A 13,504-nucleotide genomic window follows, 5' to 3' on the forward strand; every position below is an offset into this window, starting at 1 on the left:
GTAAGCATAGTTTCCTTATATGAATATATGATCGCTATAGTTCGTGTCATCCACGATGACGCGCAGATTTGTCAAATCTAACCTTTAACAATGACATTCACATAACACGATCACGTCACATAACACGTCAATGACACGATCTATAAGAAGCAATCTCTTCAAGACAACCATTGGGTAATGAAAAACTAATGATTGAAATAAAATAAAGGGAAATGAAGAAGTAGGTATAAGGATATACTCTCGTGGCTACAAAAGTAGTTCGAGGGCAATTTCATAACTAGATCTGTTAGTTTAGTTTGATTTGTTAGTTCTAACAAGTTAGATTTGTTCGTTCTGCAGATGATCATTATTTAATTATTAAACATTTCACTAAAAGTTATAATAAATGTATTCACTTGTTGGGGATTTCAGGTATTTAGGTCCCATGATAGTTTAACAACTTACTTAACTTACGTAAACTTTGGTACCTATCTAATTGGATAACTCAACATTAAACTGATTAATCAGGAAACGAAACGAAAGTTGGGACTACTATTATATGTACTCTAAGTAATATGTCATATTAAAATAAGAATCTTTGGAGCACGTAACGTAGGTATTGATGTCCTTTACTTAGATCTTATTTAAGGATTTTTTATTGTTAAATTGGAAATAAAAATAAATATACTAAAGTACATATTCATTCTAACTTAAACAATAATAATTTTCACTCTATATTTGAACACCAACACATAACGATAAATCATAACAGTTAATTTGTAATAAAAACAATATTTAAGTACGTTAAAAATTATAAAATTAAAGCTTCATGTTTATGGCTCATCGTCGTCGCGCACTACATACGTCGACCGCGAAATGCCTCCACTCCGACCGCCGCATACGCACTCTCCGAGGTCACACTCCAATTTGACAACTGACATTGTTCTAGGTGATTTTATTTTGAACCGAATTCGCCTTACATTTAATTATATCCGGTCAGTATAAAAACGGCGGAGGGCAAGTCAAATGTATCAGTCGACCGATACGGTTTGAAGTGATCTTTGTTCGCCAGTAAATACACAGACCACGGGAAAAATGAAACCGATGGTGGTGTTGTTCGCTCTTGCCTCCGTGGCTTGCGGTTCGCTGCTGCCGCTCGCGCAGCCGCCGCACCATCCCGCGCTGGTGCTGGACCCGCACGGCCGCCCGCTGGACACCGCTGAGGTCATCGGCGCCCGCGCCCTGCACCTGCAGGCCAAGGCTCTAGAGCATCACGCGCCCCTCGTGCACGCCGTCGCGCCCATCGCCCACTCCGTCGTGGCCCCTGCTGTGGTCGCCCACGCCCTGCCCGCCGCCGTCTCGCACCAGTCCCGAATCGACGTGCACTCCAGCCCCGCCGTCGTCGCCCACGCTCCTTTGGTCACCGCTCACGCCGCGCCTCTACTCGGATACTCCGCGCATGGTCTGGCTGCCCATGGAATCGCTGGACACGGACACTGGCTGAAGAAGCGTTCCCTCGGACACTACGCTCTGGCTGCCCCCATCATTGCCCACGCGCCTGCTGCCACCTCCCACCAGTCCCGTGTGGATGTCATCTCTAGCCCCGCCGTCGTGTCCCACGCCGTGCACGCTGCACCCGTGCTCGGTCACGCCGTGCACGCCGCCCCGGTCGTCGCTCACGCCATCGCTCCCTCCGCCGTGTCTCACCAGTCCCGCGTGGATGTCCACAGCAGCCCCGCCGTGGTCTCTCACGCTGCCTACGCTCCCGTCGCCCACAGCGTGCTCGCCGCTCCCCTAGCGCACTCTGGACTTCTTCACGCTGCCCCCCTGCACCACTCAGCTCATCTCGCTCACTCCAGCCCCCTTGTTCACGCGTGGTGAACAGCGGACCTGGCGAACACCAAATAATATAAAAATGTAAATAAAATACAAAATATATAATAATGAAACTACCATCGATGAAATAAACAATCACGTTGTTAAAAGTGTACTTATTTATTTATTTATTTATTGTTCGCAGAACCAACAGCTATAAATTGCACAATAGTTATAAATATAAATAACACAGAGCCAATTATAGGTTCCCACCGGTAGCAACAGGTTAACAGATAATTGGTGGTTAGCACTAGATTTTTTTTTTTTACTTATATAATTATATATTATATAATTATGCTCCTTTCATTTGTTGCATTTCTTACATGTTACTGCTTATCTAATCTCTCTATCTACTGTTTGACGACCGGTTTGGCTTAGTCTACGAAGCTGATGGTCCCGGGTTCAAATCCTGGTAAGGGCATTTATTCGTGTGATGAGCATGGATATTTGTTCCTGAGTCATGGGTATTTTCTATGTATTTAAATATTTAGTACCTGGGCGACCGAGCTTTGTTCGGTTATAACCATTTATTGTAATATGGTGGTGTGTAGGTGATAATCTTAACTACATTTTTTTAAGTAAGTAAGTTTAGAGTACTGTTGTGGGTACCCTATTATGGTGAGGAGGTAAACAAAGATTCACTTAATTACATCTATTTATTCAGACTCCAAATTGGTATCAGAAGGTTACATTAATAGAAAACACGAACGTTTAGAGAAAAGGCGCAAGACCAGGCGGCGTCGCGGTATCGCGTATGTATTAAGAATGTGCGCACTTGTCGAGCTGCGCTAAGCGACTGCTCGTACTAAATGTTCATTTAAACTGTTTACCAAAACTGCTGACTCTAACGTGCGTCGACGCCTTGCCGCTACATCATTCCCCCCCTTTTTGAAAAAAAAGGAAAAGAATAATCAAAGTACAACAATACAAGAAACAAGAAAAAAATATCAAAGCTAACAAAACAATCTTACTCGCTATGAGTGTGACACATACCTCATGCTTATATGCAAAAAATGCTTACATTGTATTCTAGCGCTACGAATGTAAACAAGAGCTGTGAAATAAGACTTATACCTATTACATTACACGTTTGAATAATAACATTGTTGTTTCATTTATAATGAACGTGGTGGTCCATAGTTCTGAGAACTTAACAGCGATTACAATTACACCTTTGAGCACTTCATAACAACACTTATTGATACACTTGTTGTGGGGGACTGGCAACAGTATGAACTTTAATAGCTGTGGGTGGTAAATTTCCGATTGTTTTCTGCACCCACGATCTAGCACATTGTTTGCATTTCATTCTCACAAAATAACATATTGCCAACAACAAAATTATTCCCAATGCGATTAGTCCAATTCCCACATAATTTAGTTTTGACTCCACTTGATTAGACAAGTTTTCCACTTTTGCTATCGCTATGGCATTGTGCGAGTTGTTTTCCTCCTTTCCTTGACTTAAACCCATTTTTTACAATTTTTCAAAACAACTTTACTGACAGGAAATTTTACTCTTTAACGTGGAACAACGTGCTGAACTGACTGTATATTGAATATAATTGCAGCTAATCTAATACATCTTACTTAAATATGGATCGACAATAACAAATCATTACATTTTTTCTTACATTGTCACGTACCGCTTCGATACGTTTTTTAAAAAAAAATCAAACAATGTCACAAAACATTTATGACTACAGTATAAAAACTCTTACCTAAGTTGCGGGTCTCGTTTTTCAGAGCCCGACTTGAAACTGATAAACCGGTACTTATAATTACTATTTGGAATGTAGCCATCCACCCAGTGCAATGGCTACCACACTACTTTCGGGAAATAGAAAATCTACCCCCGGGGTCCAGGCTCCATCCAGGAGATGCTAAATTAAAAACAAAGTAGCTGGACCCGAATTTCACAATTTCCAGGAACATCTCAAAAATTTAAAATGTGCCATCCCTAGGCAACGTCTCCGTACAAACAACCTAACCCTGCAAAATACCTAAGCGGAAACGAGTCTCAGTACTGTCTATATTTCAACTGTGCAACCTACGTGCTACAATTTTTATTCATCAAGCATAAATCTAACTGGCCTATTTACCGTGCGTCCGCTCCTCGTGGTACGAATTAAAGGTGTTGGCGTTTTACTCACTAATGGCTTTGTAGGCTCACTTGTGGTAGTTGTGGTTAACCCGTCATTACCTACGCTTCTGTTACTACCAGAATTATTATTGCTTTCAGGTTGCTCTTTTAATAAAAATGCTGGCTTTAGCCTATCAATCGATATTTCTACCTGTCTATTGGGTAACTGAATTTTAAAAGTTTTAGGTCTCCTATTTAAAACTAAATATGGTCCATCGTAATTGGGAGTAAGCGGTTTTTTTACCATATCGTTCCTTATAAAAACGTGAGAACATGATTCTAATTCTTTGTGGACAAATATTTTACGCGAATCGCTATTCGCTCGTGACACGGGACGTAGGCTATCGACGATCGACCTAAGTTTCTCTACATATGAAAAAGGGTCATTGCAATTTATTTTGGAATGTGTGTAAAAATCACCTGGCAATCTCAAAACATGACCGTAAAGCATTTCTGCTGCACTTACTTCGTTATCTGACCTGGATGCTGCTCGAAGTCCCAGCAAAACCGTAGGTAGCTCATCAGCCCAGGACGCGTTGTCTGCTAATCTGGCTTTTAAGCTACTTTTAACTGTCCTATGCCAACGTTCCAAAATCCCGTTGCTAATTGGGTGATATGGGGTTGTACGTACCTTGTGTACCCCTAAAAATTTCATTAAGCTCTTAAACAAATCACTCTCAAACTGTCTGCCTTGATCAGATGTAATCAAACTTGGGCAACCGAATCTGCAGATCCAATTTTCATAAACCACTCTCGCTACTGTTTCAGCTGTCATGTCAACTATTGGAATGGCCTCTGGCCACCTGGTACGTCGATCTATCATTGAAACTATATATTTGAAATTTTGAGCTGTCGTGGGCAAGGGCCCCACGATGTCCACATGTAAATGTCTAAACCTCTCCGCGTCTTCAAATTGTCCTAATTTAGAAACTGTATGCCTACTTACCTTTGCCCTTTGACACTGCACGCATGCCTTTGCCCATGTGCCTACATCTTTATTCATGCCTGGCCAAAAATACCTCTGGGCTACCATCTTGCGTGTGGTCCTAATGCCTGGATGACTAATGTGATGAATGGCCTCGAACGCTATCTTCCTGAATTTCTCTGGTAAATACGGTCGAGCATTATCACCTGATATTTCGCAATAAACCTTACCTTTTGAGTTGGGCATACCTAACATCTTATATTTCGTTTTGTTCGCTGTAAACAATTCTGCAAACTGCGTATCGGTTTCCTGTGCTTGCGCAACTTCCTCGAAATCGATGACTACAGGGCAAGCTATTGTTTCTACACGTGAAAGCGCGTCAGCAACTATATTCTGCGAACCGCTAATGTGTTCTATCTCGCTCGTAAATTCGCTGATGTACATTAGCTGTCTCGCTCGTCGTGGCGTCTCTTTTGCTGACCCTACCTTTGTTAGCGCTACCGTGAGAGGCTTATGGTCCGTGTACACTATTAATCTCCTGCCCTCTATCATATTCCTAAAATACGCTATAGACATGTATATTGCAGTCAACTCTCTGTCATATGTACTATACTTTTTTTGTGCATCTGAAAACGCTTTCGAAAAATAACCTAGCGGTCTCCAGCTATTGTCTACTCTTTGTTGTAACACGCTACCCGCTGAGGTTCCCGATGCATCTGTCATAAGCGCTAGCGGAACGTCTGGGACCGGAAACGACAATGTAATGGCGTTTTTTAAGCTCTCTTTACATTGCTCAAACGCGGTCACTGCTGCAGCGTCCCACTCGATTTTGGACTGATCCTTTTTTTTTGAATTATGTAAATACTTATTTAAGTGACTCTGCACATCCGCCGCTTTGCCTAAATGTGCTCTATAAAAGTTAACCATTCCTAAAAAACGTCTAAGTTGCTCGACGGTCTCTGGTCTCGGATAGTCTACAATTGCCTTAACTTTATCGTTGCGCGGTCGCAGTCCGTCTGCCGACACTGTATAACCTAAAAAATCTACCTGTGACAGTCCAAATTGGCACTTGCCTAAATTAATTGTCAAACCTACTCTGTCAAAACTCTCAAGTACCTTACCTAAATGCGCTCTGTGCACGTTCTCGTTCTCTGATGCTATTATTACGTCATCTATGTAGCAAAATAGGGATGAACTCGCGCCTTGCTCGTCAGTGATGGTTTCTATGTCTTGCAGCTGTGCATTCATGAAGCGCTGGAACGTCTGTGCTGCGTTTCTGAGCCCAAAACAGAGTCTTGTAAACTCAAATAAGCCGAAGGGTGTGATCACTGCGCTTTTCTCGATATCTTCTGGCGCGATTTCAATGGCATGGTAAGCGCGGTTGATATCTAGAGTTGTGAATATTGACTTACCCGATAATCCGTACGTGAAGTCCTGTAGTCTAGGAATTGGGTATCTGTCCGGCTTGGTGACAGCGTTCAGCCTCCTGTAGTCGCCGCACGGTCTGATCTGCCCGTCCTTCTTCGGCACTACGTGTAGTGGGCTTGCCCAGGGACTCTTGCTCGGTCTGCAAATACCTAAAGCTTGCATGTTACGAAATTCCTGCTTCGCCTGTTCGTACCTATCTCGCGGTAACGGCCTAGCGCGCGCATAAACCGGAGGTCCCGAAGTCTCTATATAGTGCTTTACACTATGTTTAGCAGGCTCCTTAAATGACACAGGCTTTGTTACGTCCGCGTAACGCATTAGGATGTCACGGTATGGGTTATCATCCCGAATGCATTTTATGGACGCTAACTCGCAACGTACAATGGACCCGATACACTTCAAATTCGTCACTTTATCAACTAATATTTTACAGTCTAAATCTACCATTAACTTATGAGTCCTTAAAAAATCAGCACCCAGTATTGGTCGAGTCACGTCGCACATTATAAAGTTCCACCGAAAAGCTCTGCGCAACCCTAAATTGAGCTCTAACGACACGATTCCGTAAGTCCTTATCTCCGTGTTATTCGCTGCATACAGTTTGTAACTATTACTATCACACTCGCGACGAACCGTAGCACTGAACCTACTGACCGGCACTATAGATACGTCTGCTCCAGTATCCACTAAGAAACTCATACCACTGTTAAAGTCTACTACACACAAGCGGTGGCTTTCCGTTCTCGGCTCCACGCACCCCCCAGCCGCTCCAGGGTGCACCGCGTCTAGTTTCCCTGCGGTGGCTGCCAAGCGTACGCTGCCGGCGGCGCCCCGCCTGCCGACTGCTGTGGCCTCCCCCAGGCACACGGCTGGATACATCCTCGTGCATTTTCTCTGAATTTATAGTGGTACCTGCATAACCAGTCGGGTTTCCTGTTTGGTCCGCGCGACCTCGACCGCGAACGATTCCTCTTCAGCCGGAAATCTCTTCCTCTTGTTCTTGCCCTGAGCTCACTTACTTCGCCTCTGAGCTGCTTGATTTCCAAGGCCATGTTCCTGAACTCGCAGATCAGGTCGCTGGACACGGCGCTCAACGATGCAGTAGCCAGGGCCGCCGGGGCTGCTACCGTCGCAACCACCCCTGAGCCCATGGACTCCACAATCTTGTCCGCCATAGATACCAAATCTTCTGGTTTTGTCTCTTCACCGACCGCCGTCAGGATCGCCCTTGTCGCCGTCGGTAGCCGCTGTAGCCACAACCTTTTCACTGTATCGTCCGACACATCAGCATTCCTGGCCGCCTCGGCCATTCGCCTGTAGAGTTGTGAAGGCTTCTGCTCCCCGAGCTCCATTTCCTTGACCAGCCTATTAAACTGCCGATCCGCGCTCTCCTGGAATGCTGAAATTAATCTGGCCTTGAGGGATTCATAGCTCCTCGCCGTGGCATTATCCAGCAAATCGCCCACGGTGCTCAGTTCCTCTTTACCTAACTTGCTGATCACCAGATCGAATTTCGCCTCTTGGCCCAATTTCTGTGGCGCCAGTATTGCCTCAAACTGACTAAACCAAAGCTTGGGCATGTCTTTCCAGAATGGAGCTATCCTCGACGATACCGTAATGGCCGCTAAATCGCTCTCCATAGCTGCTACTTGTCTCGGTTCCGTAGGTCTGGTGCTTGGTGATCCCGCTGATCCGGTGAGCTGGGGTCCCGCTAACTTAGCGGATTGTTGTTCCGTAGTCCCGGTGGCTCCCTGTCCCGCGCCGGGCTGCTGCACTGGCACTCCGAACGGGGTATTACCGTACATTTGAACTACAACCCCCCCCGGTATAGTCCACGTTCACAAACAACACGCACTTAATGTCTTTGCGCGGTGTTTCACTGCCCGCCTGGCCTGCCCTATTATTATTTAAGAGTTCAAAAGAAAAACGAACGCGGGGTCACCACTTTAGAGTACTGTTGTGGGTACCCTATTATGGTGAGGAGGTAAACAAAGATTCACTTAATTACATCTATTTATTCAGACTCCAAATTGGTATCAGAAGGTTACATTAATAGAAAACACGAACGTTTAGAGAAAAGGCGCAAGACCAGGCGGCGTCGCGGTATCGCGTATGTATTAAGAATGTGCGCACTTGTCGAGCTGCGCTAAGCGACTGCTCGTACTAAATGTTCATTTAAACTGTTTACCAAAACTGCTGACTCTAACGTGCGTCGACGCCTTGCCGCTACATAAGTAAATATTCTTTATTGTGCACCATACATTTAAAAATAGACAGGAAATGAAAAAACACGTAAAAGTTAGGTAACAACAGACGGTCTTATCGCTAAGAAGCGATCTCTTCCAGACAACCTTTGGGAAGCAGGAAACTATGAACTTACAACATTGAACGGGTAGTGCCGATATACATATAATTACTAAATTACTAAATTAAACTTGTCTAAAACAATGAAAATTTAAAAAAAAAAATATAAACTTGAACATATATAAAAAAAAAAACAAAAGTTAGTCACCGGGCGAGATTCGAACCCGTAACACTCGTTTCTAGCCGTCCGCGTCTTAACCCGCTGGACCAGACGGACAGTCGCCGGTAACACGAAATTAGCGACCATATTCTGCGTCGAAAGAAAAACGCATGAAAACTCGAAAACACGCGTTTTCCCAAACATAAGACTAATCTAGATCGATTGTATACCCCCAAAAACCCCCATATACCAAATTTCAGCGAAATCGTTAGAGCCGTTTCCGAGATAACAGAAATATATATATATATATAAGAATTGCTCTTTTAAAGGTATAAGATAAATATTTATATATATTGTTGTCTAAGTACCCTCAACACAAGCCTTATTTGAGCTTACTGTGGGACTTAGTCAATTTGTGTAATAATGTCCTATAATATTTATTATTATTTATTTATTATCTAAGCAGTTAATTTCGCGGTGGCATTTTTATCAATTTTCACTATTAAATTAATGTGCGAACTTCCAAAAAATGTCTTCTAACATTTTGTGTGACATCTACTCCATATTTATAAAAAAAAATGTCATAGGTACCATCATTCAGCGCGAAAGGTTGTGCTTAAACGCTATTAAGTCTCAGTCCAATTATAAACTCCAAAAAAAACGGTCAAAGGCATGTCGGGCCATGCTCACAATTGCTCAGTGTAGGGTTCCGTAGTTACCCACTTGTCACGATAGGCTGCCTTGAACGGGGGCTGTTAGGTGGTACCTGTATGTACCAAGCAAAAGGAAGTACCTTTGCAGCACTTTTACTAAGAAGGGAAGGTTTTTGGAAAAACTCAAAAACGACTCAATGGATCATGTTCGCTGTAGTTGTTATTAATAGTTTATTAAATAATAAGCTCTGCAAAATGTAGATGGATAGGGACACATTTATTTTTCTTAGCGAATATTACCGAAAATATTCACTTTTGGTACAAGCTTTTATCGCTGACTGTACTTTTTTTTCCACAGGCAACTAATACTCATCGAGACAATTCTAAAAGCCCCAAACACAATTAGGTTGCGTTGTTTTAGCACAGAGTTCCTATGGCTACCTCCTGTCTCCATCATCAGATCAGTTTTTAGCGGTCAATTTAAGGAGTCGTTTAAACAAAGCATACCTGTCTTGAATTGTTATTACACCCATCCTTACTCGATCCAACATTTCGCCGAAAAGTTGGTCGTTTTTTTGCCTCAAATGGCGACAGTTGTCTCACTGGAGGCAGTTGGAGAAGATCGCCAAACAACACTATGTGAATTCAAAATATATGTTTTTTTTTTCAATCGAAATTTTAATAATTTTCTGTTTTTAGTTTCTCCCCCCTATCTACACCTAATAGCCTACCTTGGTGCCAAATTTCAACTTTCTAAGTCACCTGGAAGTGGGTTAGGTTAGGATCTATAAGTCAGTCAGTTACAAAAATGCCGGTTTTTTAAACATTAATATATCAATAACTGATTGAGCTACGTTTATGAAATTTTGTATTTTAGACAAGCTAAGGGATTTGAATAACTGTGCCAAATTTCATGTGTTAAATAGGTTTCAAGTTGTGAAGGGGTCAAAAGTAGCTCGAAATGGTTCGTGTAATATTACACACGGTTGGGTCGCCAGTTTCTGTTTCTTTGAACTTGGCTGGACACGCTGCCGCGTGTCTAGATTTCCCACACAAAAATACAGAACCTTTCCGTTTTTTAGGGTTCCATAGTCAACTAGAAAGTTAGGAACCCTTATAGTTTCGCCATGTCCGTCTGTCCGTCCGTCCGCGGCTTTGCTTCGTGATCGTTAGTGGTAGAAAGCTGAAATTTGGCATGGATACATAAATCATGCATGGCGAGAGAACGGTAAATAAAAACTACAAAACTACGAATTTTTAGGGTACCTCCCATACGAAATGAATATTTTTTTCCATTTTAACCCAATAGTGTGAGATATCGTTGGATAGGTTTCTCAAAATGAATATGCAACAACCGTTTTTTGATAAAGTGAATATTTCGGAAATAATTGCTCCAAAAGAAAAAAAAACCTCTTTAACTTTTGAACCATTGGTCCAAAAAAAATTGTAACCCAAAAGTTTAATAAATACTTTCAATGAAAACTATCGCGAACATAATCGGTCCAGCCGTTTTTGAGTTATTGTAAAAAATCTTCTTTTCTTAGTAAAAAACTAAAAAGACGTACAAAGCGCTGCGAAAGCTCCCATTTTGCTTTTTTTTAGCCCCTGTTTAGCCTATTCAGACAGAATAGTAGCTACGGAACCCGACACTGAGCATGGCCCGACATGCTCTTGGCCAATTATTTTATGTGGAAATGTTGCAACTTTGTAAACATTCCGACGGTACCTCATTGACCTAACTACTAAAATATATGAGAGTCAAAGGCTTTCGAGCGGAATACAACTAACACAGTATAGTTAAAGTGGGTACAAGTTTTTTTTTTAATATTATAGGTGGTTTACCTGAGTTCCCTGCATTTTGACGACCGGTTTGGCCTAGTGGGTAGTGACCCTACCTACGAAGCTGATGGTCCCGGGTTCAAATCCTGGTAAGGGCATTTATTCGTGTGAAGAGCATGGATATTTGTTCCTGAGTCATGGGTGTTTTCTATGTATTTAAGTATTTATATATTATATATATCGTTGTCTAAGTACCCTCAACACAAGCCTTATTGAGCTTACTGTGGGACTTAGTCAATTTGTGTAATAATGTCCTATAATATTTATTTATTTATTTTAAGTAATATTAAAAAAAAAACATTTAAAATTTTCGCGTTTTGAATGCATATTAAAGGACATTTATAAAAACAACAACAACGTTGTTATGAAAACATAGTGAGGAAACCGGACTAATCCCAACAAGGCCAAAGTTTACCCTCTGGGTTGGGGTGGGCAGTCGCTTTCGTAAAAACTAGTGCCTACGCCAAATCTTGTGATTAGTTGTCAAGCGAACCCCAGGCTCCCATGAGCCGTGGCAAAATGCCGGGACAGCGCGAGGAAGAAGATTAAAGGACATTTATAATCGGGTCTATAACGAATTTATTTTATTACCTTTATTTACTGTCGTTTCGACACAGGTTTCACTGGTCATAGTTGCGGCTAACTGATAACCCAGCAAAATGTCAAAACAGAGATTTGTGTAACTACCCGACGAATTTTTTTACCGTATCTATAAGGATGATAAAGTCATAAGGTGAATACATACCTACGATTTGGGCGGCGTATTTTAGTTGTCATCTTTATTTTATTGGTCTCATTACGGGGTAAAGTGGCGGTGCACAACCACCAAAAACACGCAGTGCGTTCCCCGAGGTCGCGCTTGAATTAACAGCTGACATTGTGGTACGTATGTGATTTTATTTTGAACCTAATTCGCCTTACGTTTCATAATTTCCGGTTAGTATAAAAACGGCGGAGGGCGAGTCAAACGTATCAGTCGACCGACACGGTTTGAAGTGATCTTTGTTCGTTCGTAAATACACAGACCACGGAAAAAATGAAACCGTTGGTGGTGTTGTTCGCTCTCGCCTCCGTAGCTTGCGGGTCACTGCTGCCGCTAGCGCAGCCGCCGCACCACCCCGCGCTGGTGCTGGACCCGCATGGTCGCCCACTAGACACCGCTGAAGTCATCGGCGCCCGCGCCCTGCACCTGCAGGCCAAGGCTCTGGAGCACCACGCGCCCGTCGTGCACGCCGTCGCGCCCCTCGCTCACTCCGTTGTGGCCCCTGCTGTGGTCGCCCACGCCCTGCCCGCCGCCGTCTCGCACCAGTCCCGCGTCGACGTGCACTCCAGCCCCGCCGTTGTTGCCCACGCTCCCTTGGTCACCGCTCACGCCGCGCCTCTGCTCGGATACTCCGCACACGGTCTGGCCGCCCATGGCCTCGCTGGACACGGACACTGGCTGAAGAAGCGTTCCCTCGGACACTACGCTCTGGCTGCCCCCATCATCGCCCACGCGCCCGCTGCCACCTCCCACCAGTCCCGTGTGGATGTCATCTCTAGCCCCGCCGTCGTGTCCCATGCCGTGCACGCCGCGCCCGTGCTCGCTCACGCTGTGCACGCCGCTCCGGTCGTCGCTCACGCCATCGCTCCCTCTGCCGTGTCTCACCAATCCCGTGTGGATATCCACAGCAGCCCCGCCGTGGTCTCCCACGCCGCCTACGCTCCCGTCGCGCACAGCGTGCTCGCCGCTCCCCTGGCACACTCTGGTCTCCTTCACGGTGCCCCCCTGCACCACTCTGCCCATCTCGCTCACTCCAGCCCCCTTGTTCACGCGTGGTGAAAAGCGTAACTGGCGAACACCAAATAATTAATATTAAAACTAAATTATGTGAACACCATTTATATTTTGTATTATAAGTTTAACTACAACTTTGTGTTTGTTGCCTACTCATTAAAACTTAAATATGAAAGCTGAAAAAACATTACGTATGGGTCTTAGTCAGTTCCTAACATAAATATCCGCTTTACGTTAGAACTAGTATGGCAACGTGGGTACCTATTTGTGTTGGAGCACTACTTATTACTTACTTACTTTACTGCTGTGGCGCAGCGACCCAAAGTGGATCTTGGCCTCCGACACCAAAGACCGCCATGCTTCTCTGTCCAAAACCGTTTCTAAACTACTTATTAATAAACTAAAATCTAAATACTACGTG

General features: G+C 43.7%; 1 protein-coding gene across 1 annotated transcript; it reads left to right on the top strand.

The window, feature by feature from the left end:
* The first annotated feature begins 1,006 nt into the window (after window positions 1–1,006).
* On the top strand, window positions 1,007–13,217 carry LOC133523627 (uncharacterized). Its single transcript, XM_061859311.1, has 2 exons — window positions 1,007–1,719; window positions 12,508–13,217. Exons 1-2 carry the CDS (start codon window positions 1,075–1,077, stop codon window positions 13,126–13,128), a joined length of 1,266 nt encoding a protein of 421 aa, XP_061715295.1. The 5' UTR covers window positions 1,007–1,074; the 3' UTR covers window positions 13,129–13,217.
* Window positions 13,218–13,504: the final 287 nt, after the last annotated feature.

This window comes from Cydia pomonella, chromosome 12 (assembly GCF_033807575.1).
Source record: "Cydia pomonella isolate Wapato2018A chromosome 12, ilCydPomo1, whole genome shotgun sequence".
In the NCBI taxonomy this organism is placed as follows: domain Eukaryota; kingdom Metazoa; phylum Arthropoda; class Insecta; order Lepidoptera; family Tortricidae; genus Cydia; species Cydia pomonella.